Source organism: Cheilinus undulatus, linkage group 18 (assembly GCF_018320785.1).
Source record: "Cheilinus undulatus linkage group 18, ASM1832078v1, whole genome shotgun sequence".
In the NCBI taxonomy this organism is placed as follows: Eukaryota; Metazoa; Chordata; class Actinopteri; order Labriformes; family Labridae; genus Cheilinus; species Cheilinus undulatus.
In genome coordinates this window covers 18,113,973-18,132,176 of record NC_054882.1, presented here as the reverse complement: position 1 = coordinate 18,132,176, position 18,204 = coordinate 18,113,973, and the positions used below count along the sequence as shown (strand labels likewise).

Sequence of the window (18,204 nt, the reverse complement as noted above, 5' to 3'; positions counted from 1 at the left end):
CAAAAAATGGACTCATAAAAAGACTGAAAGATACTAAAAAAACAACAACAACAAAAAATACTTTGCATTAATCTTTTAATTAAGATTGGCCCTGATCATTGGTACAAAATATCAACTTTGGGGAATTTAACCATTTAAATGCCAATTTTAATGAAAAACTCTGATGGTTAATGCAAAAAAACAAGAAAATGAAATATTTTTATATTCTGCACACAAATTGGATTCCTTGAAGGGGATTATGACAGCCTTAAATAATGTAAATAATGTAAATAATGAGCAACAACTTTGATTTTTATGCTTTTTTTGAATTTCAAGACAGGAATAAATTGTTACACTCAGGTTGTAAGTGGTCAAAAATGGATGCCTTACATAAATAGCAATAAATTGATATTTTTAACACATGATGATATGACTTGATTGTTTGATTTTCTCTGAAGCACTGAAGGATACTACATTAGCATTTTTACAGCACTGGGCACAAATCATAAGCGAGAGCACATAGCCTCCTGTACTTAACCCTCTTGATCGATGTTGTCAAACATGTAAAGAAGAGACACATAAATGACAATCATAAATAGTCGTCTCTTACTTTATTCCTCATAGAGGTTGCTGTTTTGCCTAGCAATGACACTATCAATGCATTCGCATTCCTTATGGAAACTTTACTCCCAAGCCTGGAACTTGGTGACTTTCCAGGGTCTTTAAATATAAAGTCCAAACCAGTAAATCCAACAACGAATGTCCATCCATTTTGAAATCCATTTTTAATCATTTTTGGTGCTAGTAGTTAAAGCTTAACGCCATTTTGTATCCCACAATGCTTTGTGATGGGCTGTGACAACCAATGGCAGGCTGATCCATTGTCCCTTCGTACTTTGTCAAACTGACAACACTTAGACCACACATGAGTCGGCCTGAATAGTTCATAATAGAAAGAAAGAGGCTGTGATGGGGCCCTCTGTGTCTCTGCAGACAGGAAGTGCTTTGAATAATGGCACAAATAGAGCTAATACAAAGAAACACAAGGAGGGTTTTTTTAAAATATATTTTGAAGATCTTAATCATTTTCCAGTTTTAATTTCTGTCTAGTTTCTTCTTGTGTCTTTATAGTCCCGTAACTTAATTAAAATTCAAACGACATCAGTGCAGCACACATATTCCTAAAACCCAGGTTGTCCTGTAAAAAGACTGTTCACAGCTTGACTGTTCCCCATGGGGTTAATGTTCACAAGCTTTTAAAGGCAAAATATCCAGGCGATAAAATGGTTAAAAAATTGCTTGGGGCTTAGGGATTGATGTAGACCTGATTGGGCTAAAATGCCCTTCTCGGCCATTGGCACTTTTAACTCTAATGACACTTCAAAAAAAAAAGAAAAAATATATATATTTCTTGTTTTTTGACCATCTCAGCATGACATCTGATACCAGGAACAAGTAAAAAAAAAAAAAAAAAATACTATCATTGTAAACTAATCATATGTGGTCATGGTACCCTGCATGTACCACAGTTTCTACATATGGGGAGACACATGGGAGAAGGAAAGGGGTCACCACAGGTTTTTTTTTTTAAGACAAAAAACATCATTTTTAAATGGATTAATGGAACACAATATCTGTGCTGACCTCTGGTATAACCCTGTGAAATGAGGGAGTATTTTAGTGCTGCTGCCCATCATCTTTGTAGCTGTAGCTCATGCAATGTGAGCTAATGTGTGTGCATTACAACTCGAAGTATGTAAAAGCCCCAAAGTTTGATGGACAGTTACCTAATATACCTCTTTTTACCAATTACTTAAAAAAATTCAAATAATCATTGCTGGATTTGTAAGTTTTGCAGAAACAGCCCATTTTAAATGTTTTTATGTAATGTTATACATAATTTAATGTGATGTTATGCATAATTTAGTTCCTTATACACTGCCTCTTCAGCTGCTACAAGCATTTCATCACACCTAGCTTCATCATTATGCTGTATGTTTCCTCTGACTAAATATATAATGACTTTATGAAGCAGAGACAGAATAAAGCCTCTTTGGTCAAAAATCAATGAAGTTTTTCTTTTTTTTGTTCTTTAATCCTGTTTGAATTGCATATTGTAATTAAAGCGGCTCGGGCTGTATTTAATATCAGCAGACAAACCGTTCCACTCTGATGCCCCGGGATATTTCATTGACCTCCACCTGCCAATCACTGCATTGAATCTGCTGATGACGAAGATCAGCTCCATTAGATCCCGTTATGTAACTGTCGCTCCTGCTGAGCTGGGAGAAATCATTTGCAATGGAGGAGCCCCGACTTTAATTACTCTCATTTTCACATCAGCGTGAGGAGCCGAGCTGATAACTCCTGAGACGACTCCCTCCCAGCGTGAACTGTAGCAGCGCTGACATCTTAAACAAACACATACACTGTCCAATAATGTGGGTCATGGCAGGAACGAGTAACCCTTGATGTACTGCAGCTTTATGTGTAAATGCACAGAGAGACGAAGCCTGAGGCGGTGGGCACAGTTCAGGGTGCTGGACAAGAAAAACATGCAAACCAGATCCCAATGGGATGAGAAAGGGAGAGAGAGGGGGAAGTCATGATGCAAGAGAGAGGAGATAAGAGAGAGGAAGATGAGAGCTTGATAGGGAAGACAAAGGAGGAGAATGTAGGGAGAGGGGTGGAGTGGGCGGCGGCGGCGGTGTTGGTAGCAGTAGAAGATGGATTTAACCCAGGGGCAGGTTTGAGTCTGACAAACTGTCAGTAACTGAGCGGGGGGTGACTACAAGTCTACATGTAAATTGGATGCAAATCTGAGTGTGTGAGTCTGAATGTGTGCGGTAGAAATGAGGAAGTGCTAGTGACAACACATATCACTCGACGCCACAGGGGACACGACAGAGAGACGGTGTCTGTGTGTGCTTACGTGCACCGGCTCCGGTTTGAACAGCTTGAGCGTGCGTGTGAAACTTCCTACAGCGGTCTATACGTAGTGTGTGGGTACGTGCGTGTCTCCAAGGAGATAGACTCCGTCCCGTAGTGCGAGGGTGTCGTCAACCATCAGCGCTGCTCGCTGACATGAGGAGTTCCTCAAAGACACAGAGATGAAGAGAGGCGAGGAACAAAGAAGAAAAGGGAAGAGAAAAGTCTTTTGAAGGATAAACCATGGGATTAGATAAGGTGCTCCTTCTGGACCATTGAGCCGGGCCGTGTGAGTGTGGAGGAGAGCCCAGTGCTCTGAGCACATTAGCTGCTTGGGGTGAACAAAGCCCCCTCACCTGCAGGCTTTTTAGAACGGGCCTGAGAGCCAGAAGGGGACTCAGTGCGTTAGCCAAAATGATGGGTTTTTATTCAATAGAGAGACAGTCTGGGAGTGTGCGTCCCATATCTGGCTTCCGCTGTCTGTGTTTGTGTGTCAAAGGCAAGCAAATAGAAAAATGGAGGCAGCCTAACCTTGTATTCAATGAGCCTTTCTGCTTCTCTGTGATTGCATGACCTAAATCTTGCTTCCACATGTGTGCGTTCCTCCTATATGAGACTTAATCCTTTTATGTGCGTCTCAGAGATTCCAGATCTTGTTCTTATGTAGCGTATTGGTGTGATAATGTGCGTTGTGGTTACTGTGTGGTATCTCATCGCAACAGGAGAACGGACAACACTTCAAGTGTGTGTTAGCGCCGCTTCCCGCCGTGACCAAAAGCAGCTGAAGCAGTTTGAATTGGATTATCTCGTACGTTTCCTATTACCCAGCAAGACCTTGAAAGAGATAGTGCCTGCTTAGAGTCAGAGCCCTTCCTATAAAAGGTTTGTCCAATTTGTAATATGCCTCCTCCGTCAAGTCGGAACATTTGTTTAACTCACTTTATTTATCGTGGCTCTTCCAGGTTAGTCTCGTTGAGATCAAGGCGCCGCTAAAGTGTTTGGGCAGCACGACTAATGAGCAGGTAAAAAACAATTAAAACATGCCAATGTGCACGGTGATTGATCCTGAAAAAGAGGGGAAGCGAGGGTAGAGGAGGTGGACAGGGAATCATACGGATTAATGAAATATTCCTGCAAATTTTTGTGACATTGAATGTCACGAATGCCAGCTTTCTGTGCCAAGATTCTGAGATACCCATTCCTGAAACTTCACTTCTCACTTTAATATGATTGGAAAATAAAATATGTATTTCAGTTCAGTTTGGAGCAGCTCCTAAGTCAGAGGTCTATAGATTTTTCTGAGTTACAGGCATATCCAGGACATGTTGCTGTGGAAATGTAAGTAGAATTTTTAAAGCTGTAAGCCCAAGATACAGTCCTGTGCATAAGGTTTAGGCATGTAGGGCGCTGAAGATTCATCACGGGGCCCGATGTGCCACAACCCAAGGCTGGAGAGAGTGGTCAGAATCAAGATTGGCACTCGTATGCCACTTCAGCAGTATTCAGGCCCTCAGGCAGGGGTATCCAAACTATGGCCTGGGGGCCACGGTCAAATTTTGATTGGCCTGTCTGCAAATTCTTGGAATAGGAGGAAATATGGCCCACATTTGAACATGAAGCTTGTGCTTGACTGTTCTGTACTTCATAGTTTCAGCTCAAATCACGTGTTTTTTTTGTGACTAAACTGAGATAGTACTGTACATAGTAAAAATATTGGCAATCACAATAACAGTATCTTGTTTGCTAACTCCCTGAAGAGTTTTGGCAGCAAATCGCAGTACCAATAATTTTGAGCGGCTGAGCTAGTGGCAGCTAGGGCCAGATCAGCTGATCTAATGCAAGCTTTCATCTGCTGATGACACACTATTGGTCAATCGCTCTCATGCTACCTTACTTAAACTGCTCTTGCCTGGCCATGCTCTGCTCCTCCTCCACCTCAGCTCCTCCTTCACTTTGCTTCTGACTTAATCAATGTTGCTGAGTTGTCATTGACGCCTTCTCTCCCTGTCTTATGCTTTCCTTATTGGTATAGGAAGAGCAGGAACCCGTGCTGTTCCTACTTAATGCTAATTAATAGCACCTAATAAAGAAATATTTATAGATGCAAACCATGTGTTTCCTGATTGAACTAGTAATTTAGGCATACTGAGTCACGAAGCAGATCTCAACCTACATTATATTGGTTTTACAAAATTTCATATACCTCACCTTGTGTATATTAAAGTGGCCTTCTATATTGATCCTTATATATTTCCGTATGTGGGAAAAAGTTTGGACACCCCTACCCTTAGCACAACCAGGGTCTCATGGCAACCCTACTACCAGCGCAGACTGGGTTCGTGGTTTTTTACCCAAGGAGCCAAAATCTTAAGGCACACCATATTTACATGGGCTTTTAAAAAAATGTGTTTTCCATGTAAAATAAAGGCATTTTAATTTACATATGACACTATAGTGTGCCTTGGATTACTTTTTGAAGGACAGTTGCAGTTTTTTAAATTTTTTATTCAACACATTTTTTAATGAACTGAGCAAATCAAGCCCAAATTTTCCAAAGAGCACCTATGTATGAAACCACAGAAGCCCAGCTTTTTTTGTCTTCAAGCACACCATATCTATTGCCATGTAAAATAGCCTCTTTAATTCTTGTTCTAGTATCTTCAGTCACAGTTATAGTAATGATTTATTGTTATACAAATTCCCAAGGCACACCTAGACTTGCCTCAAGGCTCACCAGTGTGCTTCGCCACACCATTAGGGAACCATAGCCCTAGGCCATTGACAAAATCGCAACATAATAGGCCTATATACATTTGTTCTTGACAAAAGATTTATGGATAAAATATCCATTCTTACGATGGTTTATAAGGGAACTCTAGAAGATAAATAATGAAGAGGATCTATTAATTTTCAAGAAAACTATTGTTTATACTAATTCCCAAGCTTAAGAAGTTCTTTTCTTGTATATTAGTCTTATTCTATTCATGTCCTCCACTGCATTATTATGAGGGCTTTATAAATAACTCTGAAAGTTTGGAACTCTCAACCCTCCTTCCTTTTTTCTGTAGTCAGGATTTGAATTGATTTTTTGTGGTTTAATACTTAATATTCCATACAAAGTTGGACAAAATTGTGTTCCATTAATCAAAATTTGTTTAAGGTATTGGAGCGGGTAATGCTTGGAATTAAACCAGAAATTTTGGAACAATCATCATTTTTATTGTTTCAACTCTCCTAATATACCATCCGGTATAAGCCTCCATCTGTTCAAGTCCTGCTTTATTTTTCCCCCTCAAAATGCTACAATTACTCTTCTGCAGCTCGCAAGTTCTAACTGCTGTTAATGCCCAGGTATTTTTTTGTGTCCCAACTAAGTTTTTATCTAGCTTGTTTCTTTTTTTAATTAACTTTCATATTATGAAGATGTTTTTATTCAATTTATACTGAAACTTTGCTGTACTCATCAAATATCATCATTAATCAGTGTAGTTTCTTCAGGTGGTATAAGATAAACTATTACATCATCATGCCAGTTTATGTTTTTCTGTTTACCACTGTATGAAGATATACTCTATTTGTTTTATCATCCATGGTCAGAAGAACTGGTGAGGGTTATTAGATAAGAAAAGAGGGTTACAAAAGCATAGCCCTTTTTATACATCCCTCACATAACCAAATGTTTAGTTACCCCTAAAATCAAGCTTATAGGTCACAACTGTTCATAAGCTGCACTCAGTTTTGGGGTGTTCCAGAGGGACAAAAAGGTTAAAACTGCCTTCTTCCATGATGATTTCTATCTTCAAGTAGCATATGGTTGTAATAAAGTTTGCACCTCTAGCTAGGATACAGTAGGTGAGCTCTCAGCCTATGGCGATTGTCCGAAAGTTGACAGAGACATGGGCCACGAGTCAACCTTCCCACCTCCACTGCTTACTTGTCATCTTCAATTGAGGAATCTCATAGATCAAACCAGCACTCCACAGGCTTTATTTACCTGTCAGAGCTGTCAGTCTACTCTTCACCTCATCAGACATCCATCCACCACCAAAGTCTGGACTCCATCTGGGTCTCCTACCCTGCTGCTGGCCTCACTACAACCTCAAGTAATGCAAGACATCGTGATGAAGTCTAAATCACCTAAGACAGTGCATATTTCACTTTTTTTAAATGTGTAAAATATTCACAGTTTGAAGATAAATTTCAGTCCTTAAAAACCCTTTAAAACTCACTTTTTATGGAACGGACAAGGCTATACATTCAGTGAGCAATTCAGTGGAGGAAGGGGGCATGGACCTATCCTCTGGGGTCAGAACTAGATATAGATTTAGACTGAACGCACCAGTGGAGAAAAGGAGTAGAGGTAGAGAGGAAATAAAGCTCCAGATTTGTCCCTGTGGTTGGCAGAAAGTAACATCAATCAAAGGGGCAAATGAATTTTGTGGTGAAAGGAGTGCAGGGTCACCGCATTGATGAGTACTTCCTGAGAAGTAAGTCGGCTGAAGTCCAACGGCAGGTAGAAAACCATAGTTCGCAGGATATCAGCAACTCTGGCACTGCAGTTAATGATGAACAAAGGAAAGACTTCAGCTGATGAAGGTCTGTTGGTTCAACCTAAGACTCCACTGACTTCACTGAGTTCATACACTGAGAAAAATAAATCTGAGCAAAAGTAAATGTAAGTTAATTTAATCAGATATCAACAATAAAAAAATAAGTTCCTAGCTTTACAACTGAACTGCTGGCTGAGGACATAGCAGCAATGGTGGATAAGATTGGTGGATTTTAAATCAGGTTATATGTGGACAGAATTTTCCCATGATGTGTTTGGATGTTTCCTGTTGTACAGTGATCACTGCTGGGACTCCTATGCTCATGTTTCAGAGGGATTGTTGTTTTTGATGTTCAACACTTTTGCACCATGAGTAAAGTTGACTTCTGACAGTGAGCTTGATTGGCTGTCTAAGATGTCACATCAACACTAAGCCCTCTGATAACCTCATTTGTGCGGGGAAATCAAAGCAGTGTAAAAAAAAGTGCATTGAGATGCATCTTTAACTAATGTAATACTAGTAATAAATTCCTACAGTAATGTTAGAAGTATTTGAAATAGAGGCTAGCTAAAAAATGTACAAATGCCAATATTTACAGCTGATAAATGCAAAATTTTATAGTAAGAATATGAAATATGGTTATAAATATTAACAAAATCCTGCTTTTACAATTTTTCCCATTTCAAGCAAATATCTGCCTATTCTGATGCCTATAATATTGTGCATCCCTACTAAAATATCTGGAATTTCTATCTCTAGCCCCTGTTGTCTTTGCAGGACAACCTGACTGGGTAGAATAGGTGGCATGTAATATGTGATGATGGACAGTACTAATGCATGTCTCAGACTTTTTATCCGCCACATTGGTATACAGATAGTACCACTTTTTAGGTAAAAAAATAGGAAATAAAAGTGTCTTAATCACTGTATTTTATGGTAGGTTATAATTGAGTTTCAGCAAAAGAACCAAGTCTCCATTAATTAATTCCTTTGTCCGTGTAGCCACAGAGATTATAAAGCACCACCCTAAGTGTCCAACCCCGGGAAACTAGCTTCTCCAATCCCAGCATGTCTCCAATAACCATTTTCATCCAACTCATCTAAACCTCAAAAAGCTTCATTCAACTCTCGTGAATCCTTTCACCTGTCTTCAATAAAAAGCCTTTAATTGGCACAAATGGCAAGGGCTTTGTTCGAGAAGCATTCATTTTGAATCTTGTTTCTGGCCAGTCGGCAGTTGTCCAGTATTCACTCTCCTGTTTTCAGTCTCCACCACTCTCCAGGGAAATATCTGGCTCTTAAGCTGCCAAATGCTCCACTAAATTCGCCAGTTAGTCGATAACTTTGTCCCACTGCTGTTGGGGCCTTGACAGGTAGAGTACAGTCTGTTTTCGGAGGGGTTTTTGTTGCTGAAAACTGCACTGGTCAGAGTGGCGAAAGTCAAAGTGAAATGTTTAAAACTGGCTGTGAAAGATGTGAGCTTTTGATGATAAAAAAATAAAAGTAATCGTTAAGTTATAAGAAACCATGCATAAAACTCAGATGGAACATGGAAGTACTCCATGTTAAAAGAGTTAAGTTAGATTCAAAGTATGCCTGGAATACGCTGATGTAACCAGTATTATTTTTGGTTCTATTTCAAGACTGCTCTCACACATTCCTTAAGTTGTCACTTCACGCAGTTTCCCACAGTCACGTCTTTGAAAACACAGAAAGTTTCTGGCTGGGAGTACAAAACAGTGACTGATTATCAATCCTACAAATTCTACAAAGTCGGCGCTTGTGACCTTGCAGAGAAAGTCCTTCTGAAGTTGTTTGATTTGGAGCAAACTTTTGATGAGCACAAGAAGAACACGTCCTGAGAGCTCAATACAAGCTGTGTGCTTGATGTTGTGTGATCAATTAAGACACACAGCTGTTCGTTTTAGCAGCTGTTTGTGCCATTTCATTGCTGCAGAAATTTCTACACTAGAGTACAATACATCCAGAACAGCTCATTTACACCAGTGCACAATGAGGATGTGTTATGTTTATGCTAATTATATAATGTAAGGACAATGGATGGAACAGAAGTTGTAATAAGACTTTATTATACAGGCTCAAAGTTTCTTAAAGCTCGCTTCATAGCATTTGGTTTGTTTTTCTTCTCATGTTTTTTCATCAAAGCAGTTGCTTAGATGTGGGGATCAGATGAGGCAACATTACAGCATCTATGTCAGTTATGCAAACAGCATTATTAAATAATAAAACTGGTTTCAAGCAGCACAAAACTTTTTGGACATAAAACTGAAAGTTAGATGTTGAATAAAGTTTTTTCCCTCGCTTTCAGAAATGCAAAAATGTCTGCAACTCAACCTATGGTTCAAACACGCGACAGTTAACAAGGCAGTGAATGTGCAGAAATAATGTATGTGTCAATTAAGACACATGGAAACAAAGTGTTTCAGACTGTGCTGTTAGCTGCTAGCAACACTTTAGAAAGAGTTTAAGGGATAGATAGTGATTCAAGACCGCCTGGCTCCCAAACGCCCCCTCTTACAGAATATTGCTGTGAGACGTCACCTATGCCAGGAAAGAAACTTTCAAAATAAAATCAGATTAAACTTTCAGTTAAGGTAAAGGTAAGGAATAAAGTAAGGGTTAGGGTACCAAAAGTTAAGAGTCTAAAACCTGATCTGCAAAAGCTAATAATCAATGATGATAATCTAATGTAGCTAAAGCTAAAAGTGCACTCAAACTTAGAAATAGCTGTTACTCAAACATATACAACCAGCACACTCAAAAACGCCTTCAATGAATGCCATATTGGTGACATAGCGGATGTAGCACTATTAGCATGCTAGCACACTAGCTAATTTTAGCATAAGCTAGCAAGCTAATGTGTTATTCTGTGCTAATTTGTTATGCTGCTGATGCTAATAAGGCATCTAAGGAAAAATAAGTGTTTTATTAAAGCAAATAATGTTAGCATAAAATACAAGTTTAATACAAGTGAAGTGAGTGAAAACAGCCCTCAAATTTCTATAAAAATTAGGCATCTGCTGTTAACGAAGGAAGTAGAAGAACGATGCAGGCGGGTTAAACCGTCGTCACTTCTTATTAATAAAAAAAAAAACAGTGCACGATTTAAGACAAAACTAACCTGCTGTGATGAAGTGCTTTGTTCAGTATCAAAGATTACTGTTTTACACTTCACTAACATAAGTATGCGACTTGAGACACACTCTTAAGCTAACTAAGCTACGATAGCTATGTAAGCTATGTGGGTAACATAGTTTAAGATTGTACACTTTTTGAAGTTTTGCAAATTCCATAGACCAAAATTTTATCCACGTGAAACTGCTATGTTGCTTATGTAGCATAAGCTAAGGCTTACGAAACTACATTAGCTTGTGCTGTGTTTGCTGCAGCTAACTTAGCTACATGGTTATGTTACCCACATACTTAATGTAGCTACATTAGCTAATGCTCACGTTGCTGAAGCTAACATAGCTACTAGGGCTAAGCAGTAATGTTAACTACATAACAAGCATACCTTTGTTAGCTTTAGCTTAAGCTAACAAAGCTAAAGTGGACACTGTTGGTGTTACTACTAGTAAAATGGGTCTGTACATAATTTAATCCCAGATTAGAGCTCTGACCTTTATCTCTGTTTTATTGGTGTTGCTTAGTCTTTAATTTTTGCAATGTGGTTATTTTATAGATGTAACTACCTGACTTATTAATAAAGTTGATTTTGTGAAAAAAAAAAAATTAAATTCTATCATGGGAAATACACTGTACCTGCAAATTTTGTCACTTCAGACAATAGTGACATCTCACAGGAGTAGTCCGCCAAAAAGGCGCCTGCAGTAGACCCCTTCAAGTGTTTTGCATTGGTATAGTTTTGAAGATGAAGGATTTTATGATATCAGGGATGTGAACGGCATCAGACAAAAAATAAAAAAATCTCTCACAGAAAATATGACAAAGCCAAAATCCAAACTGAATCACAGTGCCAATAGCCCTCAGCTAACGCTTTGGAAAAAGTCTGGCTTATAGGGCTAGAAAGACTTCTGCATGAGTAAAATTTTGGAAAAAGTTTCTTGAGCCATGTGATTGACTTGGAACAAAATATCAGGAAGAATTTCCAACAAGAAAGACACAGGAGAACAAAGAACTAAAACTGGATCAAAGCTTTGCCGTTAGCCACCAGCTAGCTCTTTAGAAAGTGTTTGGCATCAATACAGTGTTAAAGATAGAGGCTTCCATTATATCAGAGATGCCAGTAGCATTGGATCAATAACACAGGGACAACTCCCCACTCAGAAAACACATGGAAAACAAATCCAAACTTAATCATACTTTCCTGTCAATTTCAAGCTAGTGTTTTGAAATGGTCAGGGGTTTGAGGGTGAGTGTTTTTAGTGTGAGTGCAGTGATAAGGATTATAACAGGGATGTGACTGAAATCAGATAAAAAAAGAGCAAGAGAAATTCTCCACTGACTGTTCCTAAGAGGAAACTAGTTCTTCAAACCCACTTGTACAGTTTTTAAAAAAGATTCTGACATCCACCAGTTTCCTCATCCACAATTTCTTCTGTGAACACTTCAGCACTCTTTTCCTCTCTTTTGAGTGCTGATATGACAGGATAAAATTATTAACTTTGCACTTATCAGCACTCAAACATATTCAGTTACAAAAGCCACAGCTACATGATTTCAAATGACATTTTTATTCATTTTTACCAAACTGCTACTTTTACATAATTAAATAATATGCAAAAGACATGACCTAAATGTTGTCAACTTTTAAAACAATACAACCTAAATGCACACACAGGTATATAGATGTGTTTAAATGACATGGCATCATTTAAAAGTTTCAGCTTTTAGAATAACTATAGCTTTACATCAATTCATTTGGAAAAAGAGGCAACCTCCCTTATGATTTCAGATATAAAGATGTACTTCCTGACAACAGTGCTGCCTGAATAAGGAAAAGCTATTTGTATTGTACATTTAAAATCCACTGCTGGTATTAAATATACACTAATCAAATCTGCTTTTTTTTTCAATTCGGGCACTACATTCACTGTAGAACTATCCAAGTATTTCTTACACAGAGTCCAGAGCACAAGTACAGTGCACACAAAATTGTGTGGCTTCTGTGTTTGCACACAGCCCTGCAGTCTCATGCCCTTATGTGGGAATAAAATGGCTATTTTCGATGCTAATTAGGTTAAACTAAACATGGTTTACAATGTTTGAGTTTTAAAACAGGTTTATGTAAAGTGGCATCTAAAACTTGGATGCATGGTTGTCTGCAGGGTTCCTACATTTGTAAAAATCTAACTTTTTAAGAACTTTTCAAGATCTGAGCTGAGAAAAATTAATAATGCTTCTTGCACAACAAAAATTAAAGGCATGTGGGATTTCTTGGTGCACTGGACCAGGACTGAATAGTACGATTTATTCCATGGTTCTAAAAAAGCCAAATGGATTAGAACAAAGGTGTTTTATGGTCATAAATCCCTAAATTTAAAGATTTCTGGCACATTTAATGCCTCTGTTGTATCAACATGCCATAGAGTGTCATTAATAACATATCTTTAGCAGGTATGCTGGGCCGATTTAACCGCTGAAAAGGCTATAATGCTTTTGTCTAGGAGGGCCTGCCAAATAAGGTATGATTATAACTTTAATATACTTTTGAGATTCCAACACTTTATTCTCTGCATTTTAATCAATATTTATGAAACTATTTTTGGTGACAATTTTCTTAGAAAAAAGAAATTATTGATTCGTAACAAAAAGAGTGGCATTTCTTTTGCACATCTCAAATTCTAAATGCATAAATGCAAAAAAGAACGATTAAATCAAATAAATGTAGCTATAAAACAAAAGACATGTATTCATTGATGTGCTTTGTAAAATTTAAGACTTCTCACAAGGAAAAATAAGACTTTTAAAGACTTTTATAGCCTGTAATTTCAAACATCCAATGTAGGACTTTTAAAGACTTTACAGATTTGAAGGAACCCTGGCATGTAGCAATGGCATGATTCATGTGGATCTCTTCCTCCTGGTATTCCAGGTTTATCCTGTTAAGTAGCATCCCTCATCAGAACTGCCCACAGAAATGGCTAAAGGCTCCTGAAAAGCTAAGAGGATGGGCCCTCCCTGGATGAGATATTTTTTATCTATGTGTGTGTTGGATCAATAACTTCAGTGCTTATGGACACGGTAAGCATATGATATCACTTTAACACATGCTTAATGTAGCTGTAAGCAGTAGTTTTGTGGATATCCTTTTATACTTTGACTTTGGTAAGCTCTTGCAGGATTTTTCATTCTTGTCACATTTGTTTTTGTCATTTCTGTCTTGATACTCAGTGTTAATTCCTATCACAGTCTTTTCCCTTTCCCAGTAAGTTTGTTTATCACTCTGATCTTCTGACTGCTCGTATTTTCGACCCTGCTGGACTTCTTTTAGCAATTTCACAGCATTCACAGATCACAGCATGCAACTGTGTGAATACGATCTCACTATTATTGCGGCCAAAACATGGTAAATAAAACCCCGAGTGGAAGTAAAACCAGAATCAGCTGTTTGACTCATGAGCCAGGATGATGTTAGCGCTTCTTTTAGCCGTTGAGCTGGTTGCTCGACAAACTTACTCCAATCCTGGAAGTTTAGGAAGAAAATTAGCTTTAGATTAAAGTGGAGGAATGAATGTTGTCAGTGGCAGTGGCCCTCACAAGTGCAGCGGGATGGAGTTATATATGTGTGCATGTGCAGAAAAAAGGCACAGCATGAGCAATGACAGTGCCAGGGTCTAACAGGGGGAACCAACCTCGCCATGCAGGGCTCCAGAGCCTAGATTCATTGCTTTAGCAGCAATGCATTTTTGATGTGCCCCCCTTTTCTGCTCCAAGTTCTGCGTACGACCCTGATGGAATAACAGCGCCCCCAGCATCCGTCTGTATAGCTTAAATTTATCCTGTGACGTTTGCAATGTGTAGGTGTTTGTGTTTGTGTGGTGGGAAGGAAGGAGCGCAGAGAGAGGAGAAGAAAGACCAAAAAGAAGACGGCGAGAAAGGGAGAAAATGTTCCCCCCTGCCTGTTAAATATTTGAGAAGCCTTCTGTGGAAAAGTGATGCAGTCAGAGACGGGGCCTGTAAGCCCTATGTGTGTGTTTGCTTGATGCAGAGAGAGAGACGGGGCCGTTAGTTTGGACTAATTCAGCCGTGAGCGAGCGAGAGGGAGCACTTTCACTGTTTATTTATCTACCTGGGAGAGAGAGAGTGGGAGAGGAGAAAGGAGGAGGGGGGAGGAGAGGAGAGGAAAGGGGGGACAGAGGGAGAGGAAGAGAGAGAGAGAGAGAAGCTGGCCAGGTTGTCACAAACCATTAGACAGACGGGCCCAGTGTGCTCTGCCCCATGTCAATGAATAGAGGCCAGGCGAAAGACAAGAGTGTTGATTTTGTGTGTGCATGTTGTGTCTTTCTCCGTTTGTCTATGGTAGGGCTGTCAAACCATCAAAACTTTATTTGCAATTAATCTCAGAATTTCTGCAGTTAATTGCACCCTTTTGTAGTTCCACTATTTTGCATATAAGACTGCTTTTGTCTTATTTCGGAGAGTAATTGACTTCCTGTTTGGATACAGACCTGCATAGATGGATCGAAGATTATATAATGAACTTAACCATGGAAAAAAAGAACTTATTATAGATTTTAAATTTAATTGCAATTAATCTCAGAATTTCTTTAGTTAATATCACCCTTTATAGTTCCACTACTTTGCATATAAGACAACTTTTGTCTCATATTGGAGGGTACCTGACTTCCTGTTTGGATACAGACCTGCTATAGATGGATCGAAGATTATATAATTAACATTACCATAGAAAAAATAACTTGTTATGGACTGAAAAATTAATCGCAATTAGTCTCAGAATTTCTGCCATTAATTACACCCTTTTATAATTCCACTATTTTGCACATAAAACATTTTTGTCTCATTTTGGTCGGTAACTGACTTCCTGTTTGGATACAGACCTGTTATCAGCAGATCGAAGATTATATAATGAACTGAACCATGGAAAAAATAACTTATGGATTGAAAACACAAGGTACAGGTGACTTTTTACTGGTCCACTGAGCTGTCTGAGTTTTTTAAAGTGAAATGAGACATCAAGGAGCAGCGGCAGACTTCTTTTACATCACTGTGGCTGCAGGGAGATGCTGACGTGGCTTAACCAGAGGGACAAAAAAGCATGCAATTAAAAATTGAATGCACTAATTCTGGATCTTAGTTAATCACGATTAATGCAATCAATCTTGACAGCCTTACTCTATGGATGTGGGTTGTTTTGCTCATTTGCGTAGAGCAATAATGCACGCTTGTGTTCCCTGGCATGTGGGGCTGAAATTAGCCAGGAGAAAAGGTAATGGCTTTGTGTGTGAGAGAGAGTGGGAGAGGGAGTAAATCTCCAGACACTGATGAGTAGAGGAGGCAGGATGCCCTCATTGTCTGAGACAAAAGGAGCTCCTTGTGCCATGGAACAAAATATTCAGTGTGGTTGCATTTGCACACTTCCACTTGGGTCTGTCTCTGTGCTAAATACTCAAGTGGTGCAAAAAAAAAGAGGGAAGAGGATAAATGAGAGGAAGACTGATGTGGCGAGACAGCATGGAGGTAAAAACGTGTGTGCTCCAGCCTCCATGCTGCCAGTGTTTATTAATGTGAGAACCTTGCAAGGAGGGAGATAAACAACGTTCAAACAGGCATTATTTGGAGTCAAACTTACTTGGGATTGGAGCTGTTCCAGTAGACAGCATGTCTGTCAAATATGATCTTCTCCTCTGCCCACACGGACACCCAGGACAGGATGGTCAGCAACACCACCTCCATCACACACCTCTGCCCGAGCTGGCACAACATCATAGACATCCAGGAAAAGGGGAGGAGGGGGGGGGTCTCTCTCTCTCCTTCTCTGTCTGAGTGTGTTGAGTGCTTCACTTCGCTCCTGCTGCTGCAGCTGATGTAGAAATCCTCTCTAGATCATTAATGTCCGTCTGCGCGTCTTTGGACAAATCGGGTCGGCGGTTCATGGATCGTTAGCTGGCTTAATGCGAGTTCTGATAACCCCGAGGCTGTTTCAAGTCATACTGAATTACTCAAATTTACTTTCAAACTCCTGTCAGCCGCGGAGGGATTCACATGTTAGTTAGAAGCGAGTCGTCGGTGAGTAAGACTCCTCTACAAGGTCCGAAACTTTTCTCCCATTACGCGCAGGGGGATCGATGCGCCACTGGGATAATTTCCCCTCCTCTCCAAAGAGATGTTAAACAGGCTAGAATCGCAATCCAGGATCAGCCGAGGTTTGTAAATCTGTCCGTTATTTCGTTGCGCATCAGCAGCCGTGAGAAAACGTCAAACTCGTCCGTCATATTTGTTTACCCAGATTGGTGTTCAGCCTGGCGCACGCTTTGTTCCTCTCCTCTCGCGCTGCAAAAACCTCCCCACAGCCTAAAAACTGCCACTCTTTAAATTTTCTACTTATTGCACTTCAAAGAAATACATCCAGAGACAAGAGCGCGCTCCTTTCTGGTGATTTCAGCCCAAAGTTATGAGACAATAACAAGCGCGAGACGGGAGCATCCTCCTCCTCCTCACACACACTGTACCACGAGCTCTCACAGCATCTCAACTTGGTGCTCCCTCCGCTGTCTCTGGCTCTAATCCAATGTGACTCCAGCCGCGGTGCGCCCTCGCGCTCTGTGCGTCACGCTGGTGTCAGCGCAGCCGGGGGAGCCGCTCATCAGCGCGGCTTTCATCCGAACAAGTTCCGCTGCAACCTCCACCTATGGCGGCAACGACACTCACCGGCACCCTGAATCGGTCTGAGGAACCCCCCCACCAGCACAATACAACATCCCCCTCCCCTCTCTCTCTCTCTCTCTTTCTATCTCGCGCTCTCTTTTCGATTCTGTGCGGGCGGGGTTTGCAGCCGTGCCGTGCCGCGCTGCCTCTAGGGACGCGGAGCTGGCTGACTCACTGCGTCCCGCTGATACACAACCACGGATGTATAGGAAGGCATCAACTCCAGTACGGAAAGTTAGGAGTACGACTTAGGGGCACGCGCAGACGCAAGAATTAGGATGATTTATTGAGGTTTCCCCCAGACGCAGAAAACCGTAATCAAGGTTGTCTTTGTGGCTGTTTAGCGCCACAATCTGTGAGGTGGTTTATGCATCACATCTGGACATGTTAAGCACCCATAAAGTTCACGAGCTTGTTTGAAAGCTGGTCTGATGGATGGCCTCAGAGAGAGGGGAAAGAGAGGAGGAGAGAAAGGGCGTCTGATGGATCGCTGGAACAGTGGAGTCATTTTCCATCAGTGTCCATTAGGCCCAAAGGGCACGCGTAGGCAGCACTGAGTCTAAAAACCTGTGAGCCATAAACCTCTGGATAGTTCTGTCTGACAGAGCACAGCCACCCCTGCTAACTTTGTCCTGAGAGTGTCTGAGGACTCTTCTGCAAAAACATATCCATCTTGACATGTGTGGTATTTAGCCTCAGCACCAATGGAAGAAGATACATCTCCATTGTTCCTTCAAAGTGCTGCATGCTTCTTCCAACACGTGTCGATAACTGGAGCTGTAATAAGGATCAAACCACTCTGAACAAGATGGGAATTGATTGAAGGAATTATTAGCAACAAGCTCATTAGCATTCTGTAAAATGGCATTTCCACTGT

General features: G+C 40.2%; 1 protein-coding gene across 1 annotated transcript in view; it reads right to left on the bottom strand.

The window, feature by feature from the left end:
* Nucleotides 1-17,318, bottom strand: part of efna2a (ephrin-A2a) — a 160,122-nt gene extending 142,804 nt beyond the window's left edge. The window contains exon 1 of the mRNA XM_041813124.1: nucleotides 16,252-17,318. Coding sequence (XP_041669058.1) covers nucleotides 16,252-16,394 — 143 coding nt within the window. The 5' untranslated portion in view covers nucleotides 16,395-17,318. The remainder of the gene's footprint in view (nucleotides 1-16,251) is intronic.
* Nucleotides 17,319-18,204: the final 886 nt, after the last annotated feature.